This window comes from Heptranchias perlo, chromosome 3 (assembly GCF_035084215.1).
Source record: "Heptranchias perlo isolate sHepPer1 chromosome 3, sHepPer1.hap1, whole genome shotgun sequence".
NCBI classification, from domain to species: domain Eukaryota; kingdom Metazoa; phylum Chordata; class Chondrichthyes; order Hexanchiformes; family Hexanchidae; genus Heptranchias; species Heptranchias perlo.
Genome location: NC_090327.1, coordinates 45,033,289 through 45,056,693, shown reverse-complemented (window position 1 = coordinate 45,056,693; position 23,405 = coordinate 45,033,289). Strand labels below are relative to the sequence as shown.

Here is a 23,405-nt window from a genome sequence, read left to right as displayed (position 1 = left end):
GTCACCAGACGTTTGTGGGGTGCCAGACTTGGCGTCCCCGGCAGACAGGCACTCGAGGGTGGGCTGATCTGCAGGGCCTCCTGCTCCGCATCTGTGAGGACCACTATTTGTTGTGGCCCTACTGCAGTCCTCGCCCTGTCGCGGGCAATTTGCGCTCTCTTCTCCTAGAAGGGAAGAAAGTACAGACGTGTGAGTGAGTGATGGTGAAGTGGCCAACCGATGAATGCATTGGTTTGGGTGAGGCTGACCGAGAAAGAGATGCATCAGAGGGTAAATATGAGACAGAGCCATCACATTGGATGAGGATTGGGGTGAGTAGTAGTGATGGGGTCACAAATAGGGAGGTGAGGAAGTGCTGAGGAAGCGCAGGTAAGTTGAGGATGAGCCTTAAGTGGGTGTGAGGAGTGATGTGATGGAGTAGTCTTGGCAGAGCAGAATGAGTTGGGGGGGTGGGGGACAGTGATGTGGAACACAGAATGTAGGAGAATCAGTAAGTGTACTCACTTTTGCTGACTTAGTTAGGTCATTGAAATGCTTCCTGCACTGGATCCAGGTGTGGGAGATGTTGTTGCTGCTGGTGACCTCCTCTGCTACCTCAAGCCAGGCCTTCTTGGTGGTAGAGGCAGAGCACTTCCTTCCGTCCCCGGGATAAAACACTTCCCTCATCATTGAGCCTTGGAGCAGCCTTGCTCTATACTGTCTGTTCTTGGTGTTTGCTGCAGTAAAAGCCATTGGAGCAATGGCCCTTTAAACAGAGCCACTCCAGCTGACAGCCTGTCATGTGGGCGCGCAGTCCGCCTACTGCGCAGCTTTCGGGACGGCAAACTCAGAAGCCACGTAAAGGGCCACCAATTAACTTGCCATCGCGTGGGAAACGGTAGCATTTTATTAGTCAGGTTACCCACATGCCCAGTGACCGACCCCCTCCCCCCACCGCCCTCTCAAAATCGAGCCCCATGTGTTTAAACAAATAAAATTTATAACATCATAATCAGCCAGCTGGGCAAACAACATGGCTGTTCAAAGAAGTCAGAAAAAATATTCCGAGTGATTTGATTGGTTCATTTTGTGGGGGTTGCTAGTTCCAGATTGACAGTTTCTAGCTTCTTCTACCTGTCTAATGACAATTAGATATTTGAGCGATTCAGCATAACTAAACGAACAGACAATGGTTATTATTAAAATTTAGACATGCTGGGTGCGAGGTTTATGTTTCCGGCACAATGGGCCGGGGAGGGGGAGGGGGTCAAATTGCAGATGGGAAATCCGCAATTACAGGTTTCCCGGACGTCCTTACGGTTTTGACGGAAGGACGACTTATATTTTTTTTGTCGGTTTGCCGTCCGACCGGCCGGCCTGATTGACAGGCTGGTCTCAGTCAGCCAGGAGAGCAGCTAGGGAGAGGACGTGTACAGGTGAGGGTCACGGCGGGGGGGGGTTAAGTCATGGGGGAGGGATCAGGATCATTGCGGGGGTCTGCTATTGTTGGGAGGGGGAAGGTCAAAGATCAGGGGCAGGGGACCACGATCGTTGGGGGGTGGGGGAGGTTCGCAATCATTGGGGGTTGCTGCAGGTAGGCCTGTTGGGCCTGGCGGAAGCACTCCTGCTCCTCCGGGCCCACCACCTGTGCCAGAAAGGCACTTACCTGCAGTTTCAGGCCTTCTCACCTCCTTTCATCTGGCGTGAAGGAAAAGGGCTGGGAATCCCTTTGAAATTGCAAAGTCTGCAAAAATAGAGGCCTGCAGCCTCCTTGAAAAGGTTTAAATCACCAACCTGCCTCCTGGGAGCAGGTCGGTCGCCTGCCCCTCGTCCGGAAAACCGGAAATGAGCGGGCTGGAAGCGGGTCTGAAATGGTTGCGATTTTGAATGCCCCCCCCCCGCCCCCAATCCATCCGTATTTCAATGTTAAAATCGTGCCCAATGTGTTTGATACAAGGACCCTGAAAATCCACAAGCCACGCTCCCAGCAGTTAAGCCCTGACAGCACCCGCCAGTTCCTTCAAGTGCTGTCTCCGCCTCATTTGCATTGGGCTGGAAAATCTAGCCTGCCAGCCATGAGGGAATGGTGCCCATGCCCCCCTCACCAAGACCCCAGTCATCTCTCCTCCAGCCCACTGTGTAAAGAAGCCTACATATATTTTTGGCAAAATAAAAATTCTAAGAGCATAAGAAATAGGAGCAGGAGTAGCCCATACGGCCCCTCAAGCCTGCTCCACCATTCAATCAGACCATGGTTGATCTTCAATCTCAACTCCACTTCAGCTGTCCAAGCCGAACTCCTTGCCTGGAACTCTCTCCCCAACCCAGTGAGATATACTTGGAGGCTGGTATGCCTCAACTTTCTCGACGTACCAGTTTCCAGCACTACGCTGGGGTTGCTTTTGAACTAGGAAAACTGGAACTCAGTGTGGGGATTCCCCACCTCGGTTCTGCCCACTTGCGGTCACTTGCCTTTGAACGGTGTGAGTGAAGGTTTTACCACTTACCATGCCAAGAACTCTCAGGATTAGCAAGGATCCAGTGTATCCGGCTCCCTGCCTTTTTCAGGTAGAACCCTTAATGAAATTTGAGACCACGAATTCTAATTGTAAGGTGACTCAAAGCTTTCACTTCATATGCACTCCACAACGTGTTCTGCCGAATGGGTTTAAATAAGATCCCATGTTGACTAGTTTAGCTACTTGTGTTTCTTCCAAAGGCCCAAATTATAAAACCCATGGTTCACAGGAACTAAATCAGTAACACATTTCTTTAGTCACACACCCAAGTCAGAACGGACTGTCCCAGTTAAGTCGTTTCACAAAGGGACTCGTTGTTAACAGCAAAAATACTCGTGAAAAAAGCTGATATTTAGGATAGAAACATAGAAAATAGGAGGAGTAGTAGGCCATTCGGCCCTTCGAGCCTGCTCCGCCATTCAATATGATCATATGTAAGGAGTCGTACAACACCAGGTTATAGTCCAACAGCTTTATTTGAAATCACAAGCTTTCGGAGCTTTGCTCCTTCATCAGGTGAGTCACCTGATGAAGGAGCAAAGCTCCGAAAGCTTGTGATTTCAAATAAAGCTGTTGGACTATAACCTGGTGTTGTACGACTCCTTACATTTGTCCACCCCATCCATCACCGGCATCTCCACATCATGGCAATATGATCATGGCTGATCCTCTATCTCAATACCATATTCCCGCTCTCTCCCCTTACCCCTTGATGCCTTTTGTGTCTAGAAATCTATCTATCTCCTTCTTAAATATATTCAGTGACTTGGCCTCCACAGCCTTCTGTGGTAGAGAATTCCACAGGTTCACCACCCTCCGAGTGAAGAAATTTCTCCTCATCTCAGTCCTAAATGTCCTACCCAGTATCCTGAGACTGTGACCACTCCTTCTGGACCCCCCAGCCAGGGGAAACATCCTCCCTACATCCAGTCTGTCTAGCCCCGTCAGAATTTTGTACGTTTCAATGAGATCCCCTCTCATTCTTCTAAACTCGAGTGAATACAGATGAGTAGACCAAATCGCTCCTCATACGACAGTCCTGCCATCCCAGGAATCAGTCTGGTGAACCTTCACTGCACTCCCTCTATGGCAAGTATATCGTTTCTTAGGTAAGGAGACCAAAACTGCACACAATACTCCAGGTGTGGTCTCACCAAGGCCCTGTATAACTGCAGTAAGACGTCCTTGCTCCTGTACTCAAATCCTCTAGCAATGAAGGCCAACATACCATTTGCCTTCCTAACTGCTTGCTGCACCTGCATGTTTGCTTTCTGGTGTACAAGGACACCCAGGTCCCTTTGTAAATCAACATTTCCCAATCTATCAACATTTAAATAATACTCTGCCTTTCTGTTTTTCCTTCCGAAGTGGATAACTTCACATTTATCAACATTATACAGCATCTGCCATGTATTTGCCCACTCACTCATCTTGTCTAAATCACATTGAAGCCTCTTTGCATCCTCCTCACAACTCACGATCCCACCTAGTTTTGTGTCGTCAACAAACTTGGAAATATTACATTTGGAAACTTGCGAGGGATATCAAAACCAATATGAAGAACTTTTATAGTTATATTAGGAAAAAGAGGGTGGTCAGGAGCAGTGTTGGCCCCTTAAAAACTGAACGTGAGGATATTGTCATTGACAATGGGGAAATGGCGGACATGTTGAATAATTACTTTGCGTCAGTATTTATAGTAGAAAAAGAGGTTAGCATGCCAGAAATCCCAAGAAAACTAATATTGAATCGGGGACAACGACTCGATAAAATTAACATAAGTAAAACAACAGTAATGAAGAAATTAATAGCACTAAAGAGTGACAAATCCCCAGGACCAGATGGTTTCCATCCCAGGGTTTTAAAGGAAGTAGGTGAGCACATTTGCAGGTGCCCTAACTATAATCTTTCAAAGTTCTCTAGATTCAGGAACTGTCCCTCCAGATTGGAAAATTGCACGTCACTCCACTTTTTAAGAAAGGAGAGAGAGGGAAACCAGGGAATTATAGACCAGTTAGCCTAACATCTGTTGTGGGGAAAATGCTGGAGTCTATAATTAAGGATAGGGTGACTGAACACCGAGAATTTTCAGTTAATCAGAGAGAGCCAGCATGGATTTGTGAAAGGTAGGTCGTGCCTGTCAAACCTGATTGAATTTTTTGAAGAGCTGACTAAAGTAGTGGACAGGGGAATGTCAATGGATGTTATTTATATGGACTTGCAGAAAGCATTCGATAAAGTCCCACATAAGAGACTGTTAGTTAAGATAGAAGCCCATGGAATCGAGGGAAAAGTACGGACTTGGTTAGGAAATTGGCTGAGCGAAAGGCGACAGAGAGTAGGGATAATGGGTAGGTACTCACATTGGCAGGATGTGACTAGATGAAGGCATAGAAAGTCTCATATCTAAGTTTGCCGATGACACAAAGATTGGTGGCATTGTAAGCAGTGTAGATGAAAACATAAAATTACAAAGCAATATTGATAGATTAGGTGAATGGGCAAAACTGTGGCAAATGGAATTCAATGTAGGCAAATGTGAGGTCATCCACTTTGGATCAAAAAAGGATAGAACAGGGTACTTTCTAAATGGTGAAAAGTTAAAAACAGTGGATGTCCAAAGGGACTTAGAGGTTCAGGTACATAGATCATTGAAGTGTCATGAACAGGTGCAGAAAATAATCAAAAAGGCTAATGGAATGTTGGCCTTTATATCTAGAGGACTAGAGTACAAGGGGGCAGAAGTTATGCTGCAGCTATACAAAACCCTGGTTAGACCGCACCTGGAGTACGGTGAGCAGTTCTGGGCACCACATCTTCGGAAGGACATATTGGCCTTGGAGGGAGTGCAGCGTAGGTTTACTAGAATGATACCTGGAATTCTAGGGTTAAGTTATAAGGAGAGATTACACAAATTGGGGTTGTATTCTCTCGAGTTTCGAAGGTTAAGGGGTGATCTGATCGAAGTTTAAGATATTAAGGGGAACAGATAGGGTGGATAGAGAGAAACTATTTCCACTAGTTGGGGATTCTAAGAGTAGGGGGCACAGTCTAAAAATTAGAGCCAGACCTTTCAGGAGTGAGATTAGAAAACATTTCTACACACAAAGGGTGGTAGAAGTTTGGAACTCTCTTCTGCAAATGGCAATTGATGCTAGCTCAATTGCTAAATTTAAATCTGAGATAGATAGCATTTTGGCAACCAAAGGTATTAAGGGATATGGGCCAAAGGCAGGTATATGGAGTTAGATCACAGATCAGCCATGATCTCATCAAATGGCAGATCGGGCTCGAGGGGCTGAATGGCCTATTCCTGTTCCTATATTTCTTCATCCAAATCATTGATATATATTGTGGATAGCTGGGGCCCAAGCACTGATCCCTGTGTTACCCCACTAGTCACTGCCTGCCACCCCGAAAAAGACCCATTTATTCCTACTCTGTTTCCTGTGTGTTATCCAATTTTCAATCCATGCTAATATATTACCATCAATCCCACGTGCTTTAATTTTGCACACTAACCTCTTATGTGGTACTTTATCAAAGGCCTTCTGAAAATCCAAATAAACCACATCCACTGGTTCTTCCTTATCTATTCTACCAGTTACATCTTCAAAAATCTCCAGTAGGTTTGTCAAACTTGATTTCCCTTTCATAAATCCACGTTGACTTTCTCTAATCCCATTGATATTTTCTAAATGTCCTGTTATCACATCCTTTATAAAAGACTCGAGCAATTTCCCTACAACTGATGTTAGGCTAACTGGTCTGTAGTTCCCTGTTTTCTCTCTTCCTCCTTTTTTAAATAGTGGGGTTCCATTTGCCACCCTCCAATCTGCAGGAACTGTTCCATAATCTATAGGATTTTGGAAGATGACAATTAATGCCATGGCTATTTCCATGGCTACCTCTTAGTACTCTGGGATGCAGATTATCAGGCCCTGGGGATTTATCGGCTTTCAGTCCCATTAATTTCTCCAGCACTATTGTTTTTACCAATACTAATTTCCTTTAATTCCTCCTTCTCACTTGTCCCTTGGTTCCCTAGCATTTCTGGGAAGTTATTTGTCTTCCATAAAGACCGAATGTCCCCTAACTGGCTTATTACCCTATAGAGCAAAGAAAGCTTTGAAGAATGCAGTGCTATCTCTGCAAAATAAGGTACGTGAAGGCATTTCAAATATATACTCGTTAATAATAGAACAGGCTGTTTGGAGGCAGTTGCAAGATTGACAGAGGTTCAGATAACATGTTAAACGTAAAAAAAAAGCTTCATGAAAGTTATCTGAACTCAGATTGCGTCCTAGTCTTTCAGGTCCGTCTGGCCTTTATTATATAAAATATATTTACAAAATCTTCCTTTCTTTACTATGTTGATGTTAGTGATTATACTTCCAAGTGTGCCATGTAATAGTTATAATAACTCCTTTAAGAAGAGTCAGATGATTGTTTGTCTATGAAGGTGATTGAGGGTTACCAGTATAACCACAGATGATCAAATATTTTGTGAAGCACTGTGGCTTGCATTCCTCATCTAACCATAGGTATGTGAAGGCATTTACAGAATGTAGGAAATCAAGCTAAATATTAGAGTGATCTCTGCAAAACTTTTACCCAACTTCCATCAGGGCTAGGGTGGAATCACAAGAGTTTTCTCTTTCTAAAAATGTAATTGCCATTATTATTTGTTTCTCAAGAAAAATTAGGAAGCGCATTACTGTACATGCAGATTACACAGGTTATGTTGGTCAAATCAACTGTTCTTTAAATTAAAGCATTAAGATGTGCAAGCATGATACAGCATATTAGCTTATTTTTACATTTTGAAATAATTCTACCAGCATTATATAATGAATCACTCAATTAAAAAAAAATATATTGTTCTTAGGATATGAGCAACACTGGCAAGGATGAGTTGTTAATGGAGCTAAACACTGTAGAATCATTATTGATAAAACAGCTGAAGATTATTGGGCTAAGGATGTTGTCCTTAGGAACTTCAACAGCGATGTCCTGGGCCTGCAATGATTGCCTTCCAACAATCACAACCATCTTCCTTTGTGTCAGGTATGACTTCAGCCATTGGAGGGTTTCCCCATGACCAATGACCCAGGGTTCTTTGGTGCCATACTTGGTTGAATACTGCTGCGATGTTGAGGCCAATTATCCTCACCTCTCCTCTTGCATTTAGCTTGTGTCCATGTCTAGATCTAGAGCTGAGTGATTCTGGCAGAACCTGAACTGAGCATCAGCGAGTAGATTATTGGTGAGTAGCTGTTCTTTGATGGCAATGCGAATGACTGCTTCCATTATTTTGCTGATTATTGGGAGAATAATTACAGCATTACAGCCAGGATAAGGTCAAGGCCCACATCCTTCAATGTGTCCAGTGCATTCAGTCACTTCTTAATGTCATGTGGAGTGAACCGAATTGACTGAATATTGGCATCTTCCACTGTAGGAACCTCAGGAAGAGGCTAAGTAGAATCATCCATTTGGGACTTTTGAATATCTACAAACACTTCAGCTTTGCCTCTTACACTCACCTGCTCCACCAAAGTTGAGGATGCAGAAGTTCATTGAGCCATTCAGATCAGCCATGATCTTATCAAATGGCGGAGCAGGCTTGAGGGTCTGAATGGCCTACTCCTGTTCCTATGAGCCTCTCCCTCTCATTAGTTAGCCACGGATGAATCACTTTTCCCTTAGACAACTAAAGAAGTTAAGGATAGTATTAGGTTAAAAGAAGAGGCCTATAATGTTGCCAAGAAGAGTAGTAAGCCTGAGGATTGGTAGAGTTTTAGAAACCAGCAAAGGATGACCAAAAAGTTGATTAAAAGAGAGAAAATAGAATATGAAAGTAAACTAGCAAGAAATATAAAAACAGATTCTAGAGTTTCTACAAGTAGCAAAAGTAAACATTGGTCCCTTAGAGGCTGTGACAGGAGAAATTATAATGGGGAATAAGGAAATGGCAGAGACGTTAAACAAATATTTTATAGCTATCTTCACAGTAGAAGACACAAAAAGCATACCAACAATAGTGGGGAACCAAGGGGCTAATGAGAGTGAGCAACTTAAAGTAATTAATATCAGTAGAAAAAAAGTACTGGAGAAACTAATGGGACTAAAAGCTGATAAATCCCCTGGACCTGATGGCCTACATCCTAGGGCTCTAAAAGAGGTGGCTGCAGAGATAGTGGATGCATTGGTTGTGATCTTCCAAAATTCCCAAGATTCTAGAACGGTCCAAGTGGATTGGAAGGTAACAAATATAACACCGCTATTCAAGAAAGGAGGGAGAGGGAGAACAGGGAACTACAGATCAGTTAGCCTGACATCAGTCGTCAGGAAAATGCTGGAATCCATTATTAAGGAAGTGGTAACAGGGCACTAATATGATTAGGCAGAGTCAATGTGGTTCTATGAAAGGGAAATCATGTTTGACAAATTTATTTTTTGAGGATATAACTAGCAGAGTATATAAAGATGAACCAGTGGATGTAGTATATTTGGATTTTCAAAAGGCATTCGATAAGGTGCCATATAAAAGGTTGTTACACAACATAAGGGATTATGGGGTTGGGGGTAATATATTAGCATGGATAGAGGATTGGTTAACGGACAGAAGAGAGTAGGGATAAACGGGTCATTTTCAGGTTGGCAGGTTGTAACTAGTGGGGTGCCACAAGGATCGGTGCTTGGGACTCAGCTATTGACAATCTACATTAAATGACTTAGATGAAGGGACCAAGTTTTTTTTATTCGTACATGGGATGTGGGCGTCACTGGCAAAGCCAGCATTTATTGCCCATCCCTAACTACCCTCAAGAAGGTGGTGGTGAGCCACCTTCTTGAACCGCTGCAGTCTGTGTGGTAAAAGTTCTCCCACAGTGCTGTTAGGATTTTAACCCAGCATCGATGATGGAACGGCGATATATTTCCAAGTCAGGATGGTGTGAGACTTGGAGGGGAACGTGCAGGTGATGTTGTTCCCATGTGCTTGCTGCCCTTGTCCTTCTAGGTGGTAGAGGTGCTGTCGAAGAAGCCTTGGCGAGTTGCTGCAGTGCATCCTGTGGATGGTATACACTGCAGCCGCAGTGCACCAGTGGTGAAGGGAGTGAAAGTTTAGGGTGGTGGATGGGGTGCCAATCAAGCTTGCTGCTTTGTCCTGGATGGTGTCGAGCTTCCTGAGTGTTGTTGGAACTGCACTCATCCAGGCAAGTGGAGAGTATTCCATCACACTCCTGACTTGTGCCTTGTAGATGGTGGAAAGACTTTGGGGAGTCAGGAGCTGAGTCACTCGCCACAGAATACGCAGCCTCTGACCTGCTCTTGTAGCCACAGTATTTATATGGCTGGTCCAGTTATGTTTCTGGTCAATGGTGACACCCAGGATGTTGATGGTAGGGGATTCGGCAATGGTAGTGCCATTGAATGTCAAGGGGAGGTGGTTAGACTCTCTCTTGTTGGAGATAGTCATTGCCTGGCAATTGTCTGGCACGAATGTTACTTGCCACTTATCAGCCCGAGCCTGGATGTTGTCCAGGTCTTGCTGCATGCGGGCATGGACTGCTTCATTACCTGAGGGGTTGCGAATGGAACGGAACACTGTGCAATCATCAGCGAACATCCCCATTTCTGACCTTATGATGGAGGTAAGGTCATTGATGAAACAGCTATTAACGGGTACAGCAGCATAGTGATTATGTTACTGGACTAGTAATCTAGAGGCCTGGATTAATAATCCAGAATCATGAGTTCAAATCCCGCCATGGCAGCTGGGGAATTTAAATTCAATTAATGAAATAAAATCTGGAATTAAAAAAACTAGGATCAGTAATGGTGGCCATGAAACTACCGTATTGTCGTAAAAACCCATCTGGTTCACTAGTCCCCTTTAGGGAAGGAAACCTGCCTTCCTTACCCGGTCTGGCCTATATGTGACTCCAGACCCACAGCAATGTGGCTGATTCTTAATTGCCCTCTGAAATGGCCTAGCAAGCCACTCAGTTGTACAGTCTTGCTAAAAAAAAGTCACAACAAGAATAAAACCAGATGGACCACCCAGCATCGGACAATTTGGTACCAGACATGACAAAGGCAAACCAAGCCCAGTCGACCCTGCAAAGTCCTCCTCACTAACATCTGGGACTTGTGCCAAAATTGGGAGAGCTGACCCACAGACTAGTCAAGCAACAGCCTGACATAGCCATACTCACAGAATCATACCTTTCAGCCAACGTCCCAGACGCTTCCATCACCATCCCTGGGTATGTCTTGTCCCACCGGCAGGACAGACCCACCAGAGGTGGCGGTACAGTGATATACAGTCAGGAGGGAGTGGCCCTGGGAGTCCTCAACATTGACTCCGGACCCCATGAAATCTCATGGCATCAGGTCAAACATGGGCAAGGAAACCTCCTGCTGATTACCACCTACGGTCCTGTCTCAGCTGATGAATCAGTCCTCCTCCATGCTGAGCACCACTTGGAGGAAGCACTGAGGGTATCAAGAGCACAGAACGTACTCTGGGTGGGGGACTTCAATGTCCATCACCAAGAGTGGCTCGGTAGCACCACTACTGACCAAGCTGGCCGAGTCCTGAAGGACATAGCTGCCAGACTGGGTCTACGGCAGGTGGTGAGCGAACCAACCGACATTGTCCATGACAGTATTGGTAGGAGTGACCACCGCACAGTCCGCGTGGAGACAAAGTCCCGTCTTCGCACCGAGGACATCGTCCAACATGTAGTGTGGCACTACGAGCGGGCTAAATGGGATAGATTCAGAACAGATCTAGCAGCTCAAAACTGGGCATCCATGAGGCGCTGTGAGCCATCAGCAGCAGCAGAATTGTATTCCAGCACAATCTGTAACCTCATGGCCTGGCATATTCCTCACTCTACCAGAACCAACAAGCCAGGGGATCAACCCTGGTTCAATGAGGAGTGTAGAAGAGCATGCCAGGAGCAGCACCAGGCGTACCTAAAAATGAGGTGCCAACCTGGTGAAGCTACAACTCAGGACTACATGCATGCTAAACAGCGGAAGCAACATGCTATAGACAGAGCTAAGCGATTCCACAACCAACGGATCAGATCAAAGCTCTGCAGTCCTGCCACATCCAGTTGTGAATGGTGGTGGACAATTAAACAACTAACAGGAGGAGGAGCCTCTGTAAACATCCCCATCCTCAATGATGACAGAGTCCAGCACGTGAGTGCAAAAGACAAGGCTGAAGCATTTGCAACCATCTTCAGCCAGAAGTGTCGAGTGGATGATCCATCTCGGCCTCCTCCCGATATCCCCACCGTCACAGAAGCCAGTCTTCAGCCAATTCGATTCACTCCACGTGATATCAAGAAACGGCTCAGTGCACTGGATACAGCAAAGGCTAGGTGCCCCGACAACATCCCGGCTGTAGTGCTGAAGTCTTGTGCTCCAGAACTAGCTGCGCCTCTAGCCAAGCTGTTCCAGTACAGCTACAACACTGGCATCTACCCGACAATGTGGAAAATTGCCCAGGTATGTCCTGTCCACAAAAAGCAGGAAAAATCCAATCCGGCCAATTACTGCACCATCAGTCTACTCTCAATCATCAGCAAAATGACGGAAGGTGTCATCAACAGTGCTATCAAGCGGCATTTACTCACCAATAAACTGCTCACCAATGCTCAGTTTGGGTTCCGCCAGGACCACTCAACTCCAGACCTCATTACAGCCTTGGTCCAAACATGGACAAAAGAGCTGAATTCCAGAGGTGAGGTGAGAGTGACTGCCCTTGACATCAAGGCAAAAAGGAGCCCGAGTAAAATTGAAGTCAATGGGAATCAGTGGGAAAACGATCCAGTGGCTGGAGTTATACCTAGCACAAAGGAAGATGGGAGTGGTTGTTGGAGGCCAATCATCTCAGCCCCAGGACGTTGCTGCAGTGCAGTGTCCTAGGCCCAACCATCTTCATCAATGACCTTCCCTCCATCATAAGGTCAGAAATGGGGATATTCGCTGATGATTGCACAGTGTTCAGTTCCATTCGCAACCCCTCAGATAATGAAGCTGTCCGTGCCCGCATGCAGCAAGACCTGGACAACATCCAGGCTTGGGCTGATAAGTGGCAAGTAACATTCGTGCCAGACAAGTGCCAGGCAATGACCATCTCCAAAAAGAGAGAGTCTAACCACCTCTCCTTGACATTCAACAGCATTACCATCGCCAAATCCCCCACCCCCAAATGATACTTATCAAATAATCAGTCTCAAAGTGCAAGCTACATGATTAATGTTAAATAATTTTTAAAAGTCTGAAACAAGACCATGAAGGTGTGGAATGATAACATGACTGTGGTCTGCTGTATCAAAAGAAAGGATAGAAGTTTGTCTCTTGCTGTGCCTCAATGCAACGAAGATGTTGAACTGGTACAAATCAAATGCCCAACCAACACCTTGCAAGTAAACAGAATAAAGTAACTGATGCTCTCAATGGAGGCAAAGTCAATCCTCACGAAGTGGACTTGTCATTTGAAGGCTGTTAATTTCATTTTGGAAGAACTGGATTATTCAGCGACAGAGCTCTGAGCCAACTTTCAGGATAAAAAAAATCTGTATCTCTGATGACACAGCTGTAGTCAGAAAGCAGTTGATTCCCTGGAGGGAAGGACCCTGTGTATAATTCTGCCTTTCCCTCACACCACAGGTCCTACATAAAAGTTCAGGTGGAGAAGGCGAACATTATCCTTGCAATGCCATATTGTCCACAGAATATTTGGTTCTCAAACCTTCAGATCATCATAACTCCATTTTTTTATGAAAGTCAAGAAACTATAAAATCAGTAAGTTTCACATAAATTCTAGGGAATATCTTGAGAATAATTTTCAGACATCTAGTTAATGAATACATGCAAAAGCATAACTTGTTAAGGGACAGCCAGCATGGATTCAGAAAAGGGAGGTCATGTTTATCTAACCTGCTGGAATTTTTCCAGAGATCACTAATGTAAGGCAGAGACAATTTGCAGTTGATCTTATATACTTGCACTTTCAAAAGAAGTTTTTTTGACAAGGTTCCACAATTAATGGCTACGGTAAAAGTCACAGAAGGAAGTAAGGTATGTTACTGGTACAAGAACTATTGTTGTCTCGGTAAATGCAACAAAATGTCGTAGCAACATCCCACAAACAGCACTAAGAGGATTGACCAGGTTTTTTGGGTGGTATTGGTTGTGTGAGAAATGTTGGCCAGGACACTGGGAGAACTCCCAGCTGTTCTCTGGATATTGCCACAGGATTTTTTTGTCTATCTGAACAGGCATACAGGACCTCAGTTTAAAGTCTCATCCAAAAGACAGCAGTAGTGACAATGCAGCATTTTCAGGATATTTCACTTGAGTGTCGGCCCAGATTACGTGCTTAAATCCTAGATATTTTAGGCTTTCCAGTTTTAGTCTGCTGTGATAGGTGAGCCTCAAGCCTATGTCTTAAGGAGAGTTTATTCACCTAATCTGGATGTCTAACTAAATTCATAGTGTGCCCAAGTAACAAACAGAGAGCGTTCTTCAGTTTGTTTCAGCTGCTGGTTTTACACCATGCTTTCACATGATCCTCAATGCCTTTAGAACATAGCCGAATAACACACTACACTAGACCACGACTGAGATTTTAACTGCCAAACAAATTTATTTAACAGTGGAAGAAGCAGCAAATAGCACCAGTAACATAACATGTATTTTATAATACTTGTAAAACTAAGCTGGCTCCTTGTATAGTAGGAAAAAAAAATGACTTAAAACTGCAGTGCTAATATATGAAAGAACATTCATTTATGGCACAGACAGGCTGGGCACGGGCTCGGCGGGCCGAATGGCCTCCTTCTGTGCTGTACCATTCTATGATTCTACGTAACACTTTGTCCTCAGGATATCCCAAAGCACTTTACAACCAATGGTTACTTTTGAAGTGCAGTCACTGTTGTTGTACAAGTAATATTCTTAAATAGAGATTCTTTTCCTTTTGCCACCATCTACAGAAGCTATATTGCTTGACTATATCTCCTGGCAGTCTTCAGACAGACTCACTGATTTGTAAAACACAAGCTGGTGTTCAAAAGAAATTACTGGGAATAAGCAGACTTAAATAGTTGCTTGTTAAATTCAAAAAAAGCAGCAAAACACATTTGAACAAATCTCACAAAATGTTTGTATTTGGATAAATAGCTTGGATCTTCCCTTGGACACCTAACCTCAGACAAACTGCCTTAATGTTTCAAGTTAAGCTGGGTTATGATTTCTGTGAGTGATGCTGGATTTTAACCCGTTATGTACCATGATAGAATTAATGCTAAATCTTTACCAAAATCAAACTAAATCTTAGATAAAGATGCTTCATTTTTATAACATCCACCACCTTCTGCCCCAGAAACTAGGAGTGTTATCAACCTCACCAAGTCAGCAAGCATGTAACTGGGTCAGTAGGTAGCAGATATTATTCAATGTGGGTAAGTGGAAAATAGTTTGTATACAAACAAGGAACCAAGAAGAAGTTTGCTTTACATTTAAAATACAACAATGATACAGCATAGCTGATCAGGAAAAAGCTCTAGGGATTATAACCCTCAGCAGAGGGTCACCTAAAAAAGGCAGATATGGCATAGTTGTTATAAGAGGCTTTGATCAGATCCCATATGGAATACTGTCTGCAGTTCTATTCACCTAATCGTCAAAATGATTATAAAGCACTTGAAAGAGTACAAAGGTGGGCAATGGAGATGATTTGGGGTATCTGGAATTTAACCTATGAGGAAAGATTAAATAAGCTCTTAAACAAACATTTTTTTACTTAAGTGTACAGAAAGGGTAGCTAGGAGTGATTACAAATAGGTTCAATAGGTTATGATATCATAACCACAGCTGAATCCCTAGCAGTTTGAGCAGCAGTTGAACCCCAAGATTAGATTACTACCAACGAACCACTGTGGTAACTTTTTATAGAACAGACATTAACCTATGGGGTGTTTATACCACATGTATATCAACTGCAGCAGTTAGTACACTTCAAGTTGATATCCAGTCATTTCCATGTCAACAGATTAACAATTGTGGCATTACCATTTACAAGCTTATTACCAAAACTTCAATGGCTGATATACAAGGGTAAATTCAGTGCTGCAGTAACAGGAAGCAAAACTCAAAAGGGATGCATGGTTCACCAGATAGAGCTATAATACTATGATGCTGATTCTCCAACCCACACTCCCTTCAATAGTGGCTCTCCTGTGGGAGTACAGAGCATTGAATTTACCCACCAAGGTTCCGAAATTCCCTCCCTAAACTCCTCCACCTCTCCATCTCCCTCTCCTCCTTTAAGACCCTACTTAAAATCCATCTCTTTGACCTATCTTGTGGACAACCCTCCTAATACCACCTTCTTTGGCTCAGCGTCCACCTTTGTCCAATTATGCCTCTGTGAAGCACCTTAGGATGTTTTTCTATGTTAAAGGCGCTATATGAATAAAAATTGTTATTGTATATAGTATACATTTTATTTAGAATTGTTTGATTCAGTCAAATAAGTGCCTACAAATAATTTAAGCCAACTATTTACAAAAAGGAGTCAACAGAAACAATATGGATGTGCTTTTCATATATTGCGTTAATCAGGTGCGTAATGGCACATGCCCACCCAAAGACGTCACCATGGGATGTGAGCCAATTTCATGGTCAGGCTTCGTATACATTAATTCAACGAGCTGCCAGTACGAATCGTACACCCGGCTTGCCAATCTGGGGACAAGAAATCCATCCGGGCGGGTGATTTTGAAGGGCCTGCAGCAAGCACCTTAAAGGGGAGGATTGGAAGCATGGGCATGAAGTTGAGAAGTAGTTTCTAGCAGCAGAGAAAATTTCTGCAGTACCTACAGCAAAGCAACATGGAGACTAAATATGAAAGCTTTTAGGGCTCAAAATTTACAAGCGACTACAGAAAAATGAGTGCTAAATGTGCTTCCAGCTTTACAAAAAGCAAAATACTGCAGATGCTGGGAATTTGAAATAAAAACAGAAAATTCTGGAAACATTCGGCAGATCAGGCAGAATCTGTGGAGAAAGATAGGGTTAATATTTCAGTCGATGATCTTTCATCAGAACCCACATGACAAAAAGTCATTGACCTGAAACATTAACTCGACCTTTTTCTCTCCACAGATGCTGCCTGACCTGCTGACTGTTCCCTGCATTTTCTTTTTTAATTTCAGATTTCCAGCATCTGCAGTATCTTGCTTTTTGTTTTATTGTTTAATTCACTACCACTTCTTATCCAGAACTGCCCACCTTGAAGAGATTTTTCTCTTCAATGTGATTTTCTTTTGTCTCTTTTACTCTGTTCACTTTCATTGTTATTTGTCTCTCTTCTTGTGTTTGATCATGTGTTTGCTAAAACATGCTTTCACAGACATACCTCTTTTCTCAATAACTGTCTCTGGCTCCAACGCATTCCAGCTTTCCCTAACTGCATCTAAGGATCCCTTTAATGTACATTCAAAATGGCCGCTTCTCAACACTAATACCCATGTTTGTAAGTGGGATGAGGAACTGGCAGTAGTAATGCCGACAGAGATGAGAATGACTTTAGGGGTCGTAACTATGCCCATCTGACCCCAGTTTGCATTTATTCATGAGGTCCTCGCCTGTTTCTGACAGGAGCTCTGGCTGCCTGAATCAAGGTCTGCCCAAAAATCTGAATAGGTGGATAAGTGGTAAGTTAGCACATCTATGCCATTTGTGATTTTGATCCTACTACTGCCCCAATTTTAGGTGCAAACTGGGTGGTAGGAATAGAAACTGCACAAGCTTCACTACTGTGGATTACGATGTCACCTGAAACACACCATAAAGTTACAGCTTTATCAGAGTAGGGGTTAAGGGTAGCTACTCAGATTGGCAAAAGGTGGGAAGTGGTGTTCCACAGGGATCGGTGCTGGGACCACTGTTGTTCACAATTTACATTAATGATTTGGACTCAGGAATCAGAAGTACAATTTCAAAATTTGTGGACGACTCCAAATTGGGAGGTGTAATTAATACAGAGGAAGAATGCGACAAAATACAGGAAGACATGAATAAACTTTCAGAATGGGCGTGTATATGGCAAATGAATTTCAATATAGATAAGTGTGACGTGGTGCATTTTGGTAGGAAGAATAAGGGGGCCACATACTGCTTGGATAATAAGTCTAAATGGGATAAAGGAGCAAAGGGATCTCGGGGTACAGATACACAAATCACTGAAAGTAGTGACGCAGGTTAATAAGGCCATAAAAAAAGCAAACGAAGCTATCTAGAGGGATAGAATTGAAAAGTGGAGAAGTTATGTTAAACTTGCATAGAATTTTGGTTAGACCACACTTGGAGTTCTGTTCACAGTTCTGGTCTCCATAATATAGATAAGATATAGAGGCACTGGAGAAGGTGCAAAAAATATTCACAAGTATATCCTCGCAGTTATCATATCATACTTATCAGGAAAGGCGGAACAGGCTGGGGCTCTTTTCTCTAGAAAAAAGAATGCTGAGGGGTGACTTGATAGAGGTCTTTAAGATAATGAAAGGGTTTGATAGGGTAATGTAGAAAAAAATGTTTCTGCTTGCTTGGGTGTCCAAAACTAGAGGTCATAAATATAAGATAGTCACTAATAAATCCAATAGGGAATTCAGCAGAAACTTCTTTACCCAAAGAATGCTAAGTATGTGGAATGTGCTACCACAAGGAGTAGATGAGGTAAATAGCATTGATGCATTTAAGGGGAAGCTAGATAAACACACAAGGGAGAAAGGAATGGAAGGATGTGTTGATAGGGTTAGATGAAGAGGGGTGGGAGGAGGTTCGTGTGGAGCATAAATGCCGGCATAGACCTGCTGGGCCGAATAGCCTGTTTCTGTGCTGTAGACTATGTAAGTAGAAACAGGTTTATAACTCTCATTCATTTTTACACGTTCTAAGTATAGCCTGACAAGTTTTTTTTTAGCATGTATAGTAATTTAATGGCATTTCCCAGCTGTTTTAATTATTTGAAAACACTTTTGAATAATACATGTACTTAGAATATGTCTAGTTCCCTTTGAAGACATTTACACCAGTCTATTTTAGGTTACTGTTCAGTTGGGTGAAACTTGAATGGACCCTTCAAGTGTATGGACACATATTTAGAGCATTTGTTCTGTACAACCCTTGCCTCTGTATATTCACGTTAACTCCAGTACAAAATTTTTCATTCACTACAGACAATGGAATCACTAATAAATATGAAGTTTTGCTACCACTATAAATGAAATTTTATACTCAATAATCAGTATGTATTAAGTATTAAAAATGGTCAAAGACACCACAGCCAATTGGAAAGCACAGATGACACCATGAAGCAGTTTCTCCACCTACTCACCCATCACCGAGTTCCTGGCAAAGTGAGTGGATGGATTGTAGGGGTTAGACACCCTACCACCACAAAAATGGCAATTGTGATTGTATTGCTACCATTACTTGGCAAGATTTTTAAAGTTTTAAACAGAAGGGGTATTGTTTTTCATATAAGTACTTAAAAAAAGGTTATCTTTCATTATTTCTTTTAAACACTTGTTCTGGGAATGTGCTACTCATTTGATCTAAAAAGAAAGTTCCCAAATAGCAAATAGGGAACTGAAATCCTGGACACTAATGCCACAGATCAAATCCTCTAATTGCAATAAGGGAATTTTTTTTTTAAACTGAAAATATTCTACTTGTTTGAACTTTAAAACACTTTCCCCTTTAATAAGAGCAGATAATATTTTACTGAGGGAAAAATGTTTTTGAATTTATTTCTTTAAATAATATATTTCCTAAGTAGCAAATAGGGATTGAAATACTGGAAAATAAGGCTAAATTCCCCTCCCTTATTAGGGAAAAGGCAGTTTTACTATTTTACTTATTTAAAAATACATTTTTTAGTGGTTTTAATAGATAATTACAGGGGGAACAAGATTAAGATTAGAAAAATAGCAAATTGTGTTATATTTCATTTTATGAATTTATCCCCAGTGCAGGAGAAAATCAAGAGGCAAACCGGACTGCTTTAAGGAGGGTAAGAAAAATCCCAATATATATCCACCTTCTCCTCATTGTTGACTCAACAGGGTAGATTACTTAGATTACTTGCCATTACCACAAGTGTGCACTAGTTCATGGGATGTAATGGCATGGGAAAAGGAGCAAAGACCCATAACACCAGCTATCCACCCATTTTGCACACATGAAGTAGCAGCGAGCAAACAGACAGGCGTAGGAAGCTCCCATCTGAAAAAGGTGATTTCTTGAAAAGGATGTAATAATAATGCGGAAGTAATGCAACAACATCTTTCTGCCCTTTACGTTGGGCGCACGCCACTTCTAATTAACGTCAACATAAATGAGCATACAGGGTTGCTAGGCACTGAACGTGTACACGAGAAAGTTTAAAAGTCCTGGAATAAGAATAATTCTACAGTTTTTAGGCCTTATGAGGAGTTTGGAAGAGGAGCACCAATGAAGGAATGCCAGGCATATGAAGCTGCACAAGACGTGCTCTAAGTCCACCTACCAGCACAGACTCAACAACATTTACAGATAGAGATGAACATAACTGGCTTCAGCAGATGATTCGTACATGCAGAGGTTCCAACTCTGAAGGTAGATTGTGACAGCAGAACCGATGACACATATGGAAGTGAAGGCCTGACCTACCATTATGCTAAATAGTTCTTCAGAAGTATCCTAATGACAGGATGTCATACTGTATGTAATGCTGAATTAAAGAAAACATGCCAGGCTGATCATCAGCAAGCAAAACCTTGGTCACACCAACCAAATTGACACCGACTATATTTGCAGGCATTGTCGTGACTACCTGTTAGCAACTGGGGAACTGTCTTCACAAGAGCTGGGTCAGCAGAAAGACAGATTAAGAACTATGCTGCCTGCTGTAAGGATAGCTGCTGCTACCATGCATCAGAAGGCAGGCACATCTAATGACAGTACGAGTCGCTGTGATCCTAAAGCCTGTCTCTAATTGTTTGCATGAATGCTGCAATGAAGACTTACGGGAATGGTGCTGTGGACTAGCACAAGCCTCCTCACAACCACCCCATGCAGCCCCAGCTCCACTTCAGCAGCCATCATACAGGGGATCAATGCTGGGCTGCTCTCTCACTTGTGTACACTTGGGATTTCCTTTCATCATGTTCTTATCTGTAACTTTTAATCCCCTGCCCCTTTGACCTTGTGTTTAGGTCCCTCTATGGCTTCGCCCCTCCCTACTCCACAAACTCCTCCATCCCTACAACCCTCTCACAACTCTTCGATCCTCTGAGGTCTCTTATACCACCCCTTTCAATCCACCCCTTCAAATCACAACATCCATTTTTCTCACACCTCTGTGAAGCACCTTGGGATATTTTTCTACATTAAAAAGGTGCTATATAAATGCAAGTTATTGTTATTTAGGATTCTGACAGGATTTGCACCAATTCTTAACCACTTAAAACTGACTTACAGCAGAGCAATCTTATCAAGAAAGTTAATCGGAAGCTTTTGCACACTGAAGAATTGGTCAAATCCCCATATGCATTATTACATACATATAAAAGTCAATTTCTGTAAGCAGTTATATAAAGCACACCATTTAATACATTCCAACCTATCCCAGTTCTGCATTATCATATTTTCACAGCATGATTTCACAAGCAAGGTAGGTTTCCACAAAATACCTCATGTGATTATGCTTCAACATCAGCATAATCGAAATCGGCTTTAATTCGTGATCCTCGATCAATAAATGTATGGGTATACCGCGCAAACGCCAAGAACACTGCTTTGCATAGTTTAAGTTTTTAATTATTCATGTGCTAAGTTCATTATGAACGCATTCACAATAGAAAAAAAATGAAGTTCTGCTGAAAACCTGCCGCAGCCGTTAACAAACAACCCATTACGTAAATAGACAATATTCATCGACATCGATAATGCTGACATTGCATTATACTTTTCACAATCTCCTGCAGACACTGGGAGTTCATCTGCAGTGAGCTCTGTGCGCACCAAAAGCATCGCGGACTGGGGTTTACCTCTGTACAAAGACATGAAACATCTACCTTTGCTGCACGATCGGTTTTCCCTTTGAAACCTTTCTTATTTTAATGCAGCTATTTTGCCTAATACCAGTGACATTCTTCTTGCAGTCTGTGGGAGCGCCGATGCAGACGAGCGAGAGTCGGCCTGCAGAGATCTGGGAGCCTCTTCGCCGCAGAAGCTTTCATTACCAGTGGGATTTTTTTTTTTACAAAAAGTAACTGTTGTTTTTAAATCTCTTTAACGATTTCTTCAATAAAACAGCGTGCACTCACCGCGAGGACTAGGCTCCTCGACGTACAGAGGCGTTGTAGGAGTGACATTGCCAGAGTTATTTCCTGACAGCAGTGGAGAACGTTCGTCCACCCCATCAACATCAGCCATGACTGCAGCCCAGGGCCGCACAGCGAAGAATGAAAACAGCAACGGGAGGAGAGAGGAACTCTGTACCGAGAGAGGAGGGGCTTAAGTCAGTCACAAGGGTGCTACATGGAGCAGAGGTGGAGCCGGGGGAACGACTTAAATCAAACAAAAGGTGAAGCTAGTGCTGGGGGGATACATCTGTCAGAGTTCCACTGAAAGTAAAGGAGCTTACATTAATCACAAGAGGAGTGAGGAGAAAGGGGCTTAGGTTAATCACAGGAGGAGTGAGGGCAAAAGTGCCTACATCATTCACAGGGCAAGGTTTTCATCAACCACAGGTAACAATAACAACTTGCATTTATATAGCACCTTTAATGTGGTGAAACGTGCCCTAGGTGCTTCAGAAGAGTGTAATCAGACAAAATTTGATACCAAGCCAAAGTAGGGAACATTAGACCAGGTGACCAAAAGCTTGGTCAAATAGGTAGGTTTTAAGGAACGTCGTAGAGGAGGAGGAGGAGAGAGAGGTGGAGATGCAGAGAGGTTTAAGGAGAGAATTCCAGAGCTTAGGGCCAAACAGCTGAAGGCACGGCTGCCAATGGTTGGGCAAAGGCAGTGGAGGATGCAGAAGAGGCCAGAATTGGAGGAACGCAGAGTTCTCGGAGGGTTGTAGGGCTGGAGGAGGTTACAGAGATAGGGAGGGAGGAGGCCATGTAGGGATTTGAACACGAGGATGAGAATTATAAAATCGAGGTGTTGGTGGACAGGGAGTACAGGGGTGATGGGTGAATGGGACCTGGTGCGAGTTAGGATATGGGCAACAGAGTCTTGGATGAGCTTAAGTTTATGGAAGATGGAGGCCAGCCCAGAGAGCATTAGAATAATCAAGTCTAGAGATAACAAAAGCTTAGTTGAGGGTTTCAAGTGGCAGATAAAAAAGAAAGATTTGCATTTATATAGCACCTTGCACAATATCAGGATATTCCAAAGCACTTTACAGCTAATGAAGTACTTTTGAAATGTAGGAAATGGAGCAGCCCATTTTGCACACAGCAAGGTGATAATGATGAGATAATCTATTTTAGTAATGTTGGTTGAGGGATAAATATTGGCCAGGACACCAGGGGAACTCCCCTGCTCTTCTTCAAATATTGCCATGGGATCTTTTATGTCCACCTGAGAGGGCAGATATAGCTTTAATTTAACATCTCACCCGAAAGACTGTACCTCTAACAGTGCAGCACTTCCTCAATATTGTACTGGAGTATCAGCCTAGATTTTGTGCTCAAGTCTCTGGCATGGGATTTGAACCCACAATCTTCTGACCCAGAGGCAAGAGTGCTACCAACTGAGCCATGGCTGACACAGCAATGGGTTGAGGTAGGGGTGGAGATGAGCGATATTACAGAGGTGGA

The 23,405-nt window shown here is 43.1% G+C and overlaps 1 protein-coding gene across 1 annotated transcript in view; it reads right to left on the bottom strand.

Annotated features, from left to right (window-relative positions):
• The window catches only part of pip4p2 (phosphatidylinositol-4,5-bisphosphate 4-phosphatase 2), a 77,904-nt gene extending 55,853 nt beyond the window's left edge, over positions 1 to 22,051 (bottom strand). Inside the window, exon 1 of the mRNA XM_067979383.1 lies at positions 21,903 to 22,051. Coding sequence (XP_067835484.1) covers positions 21,903 to 22,011 — 109 coding nt within the window. The 5' untranslated portion in view covers positions 22,012 to 22,051. The remainder of the gene's footprint in view (positions 1 to 21,902) is intronic.
• Positions 22,052 to 23,405: the final 1,354 nt, after the last annotated feature.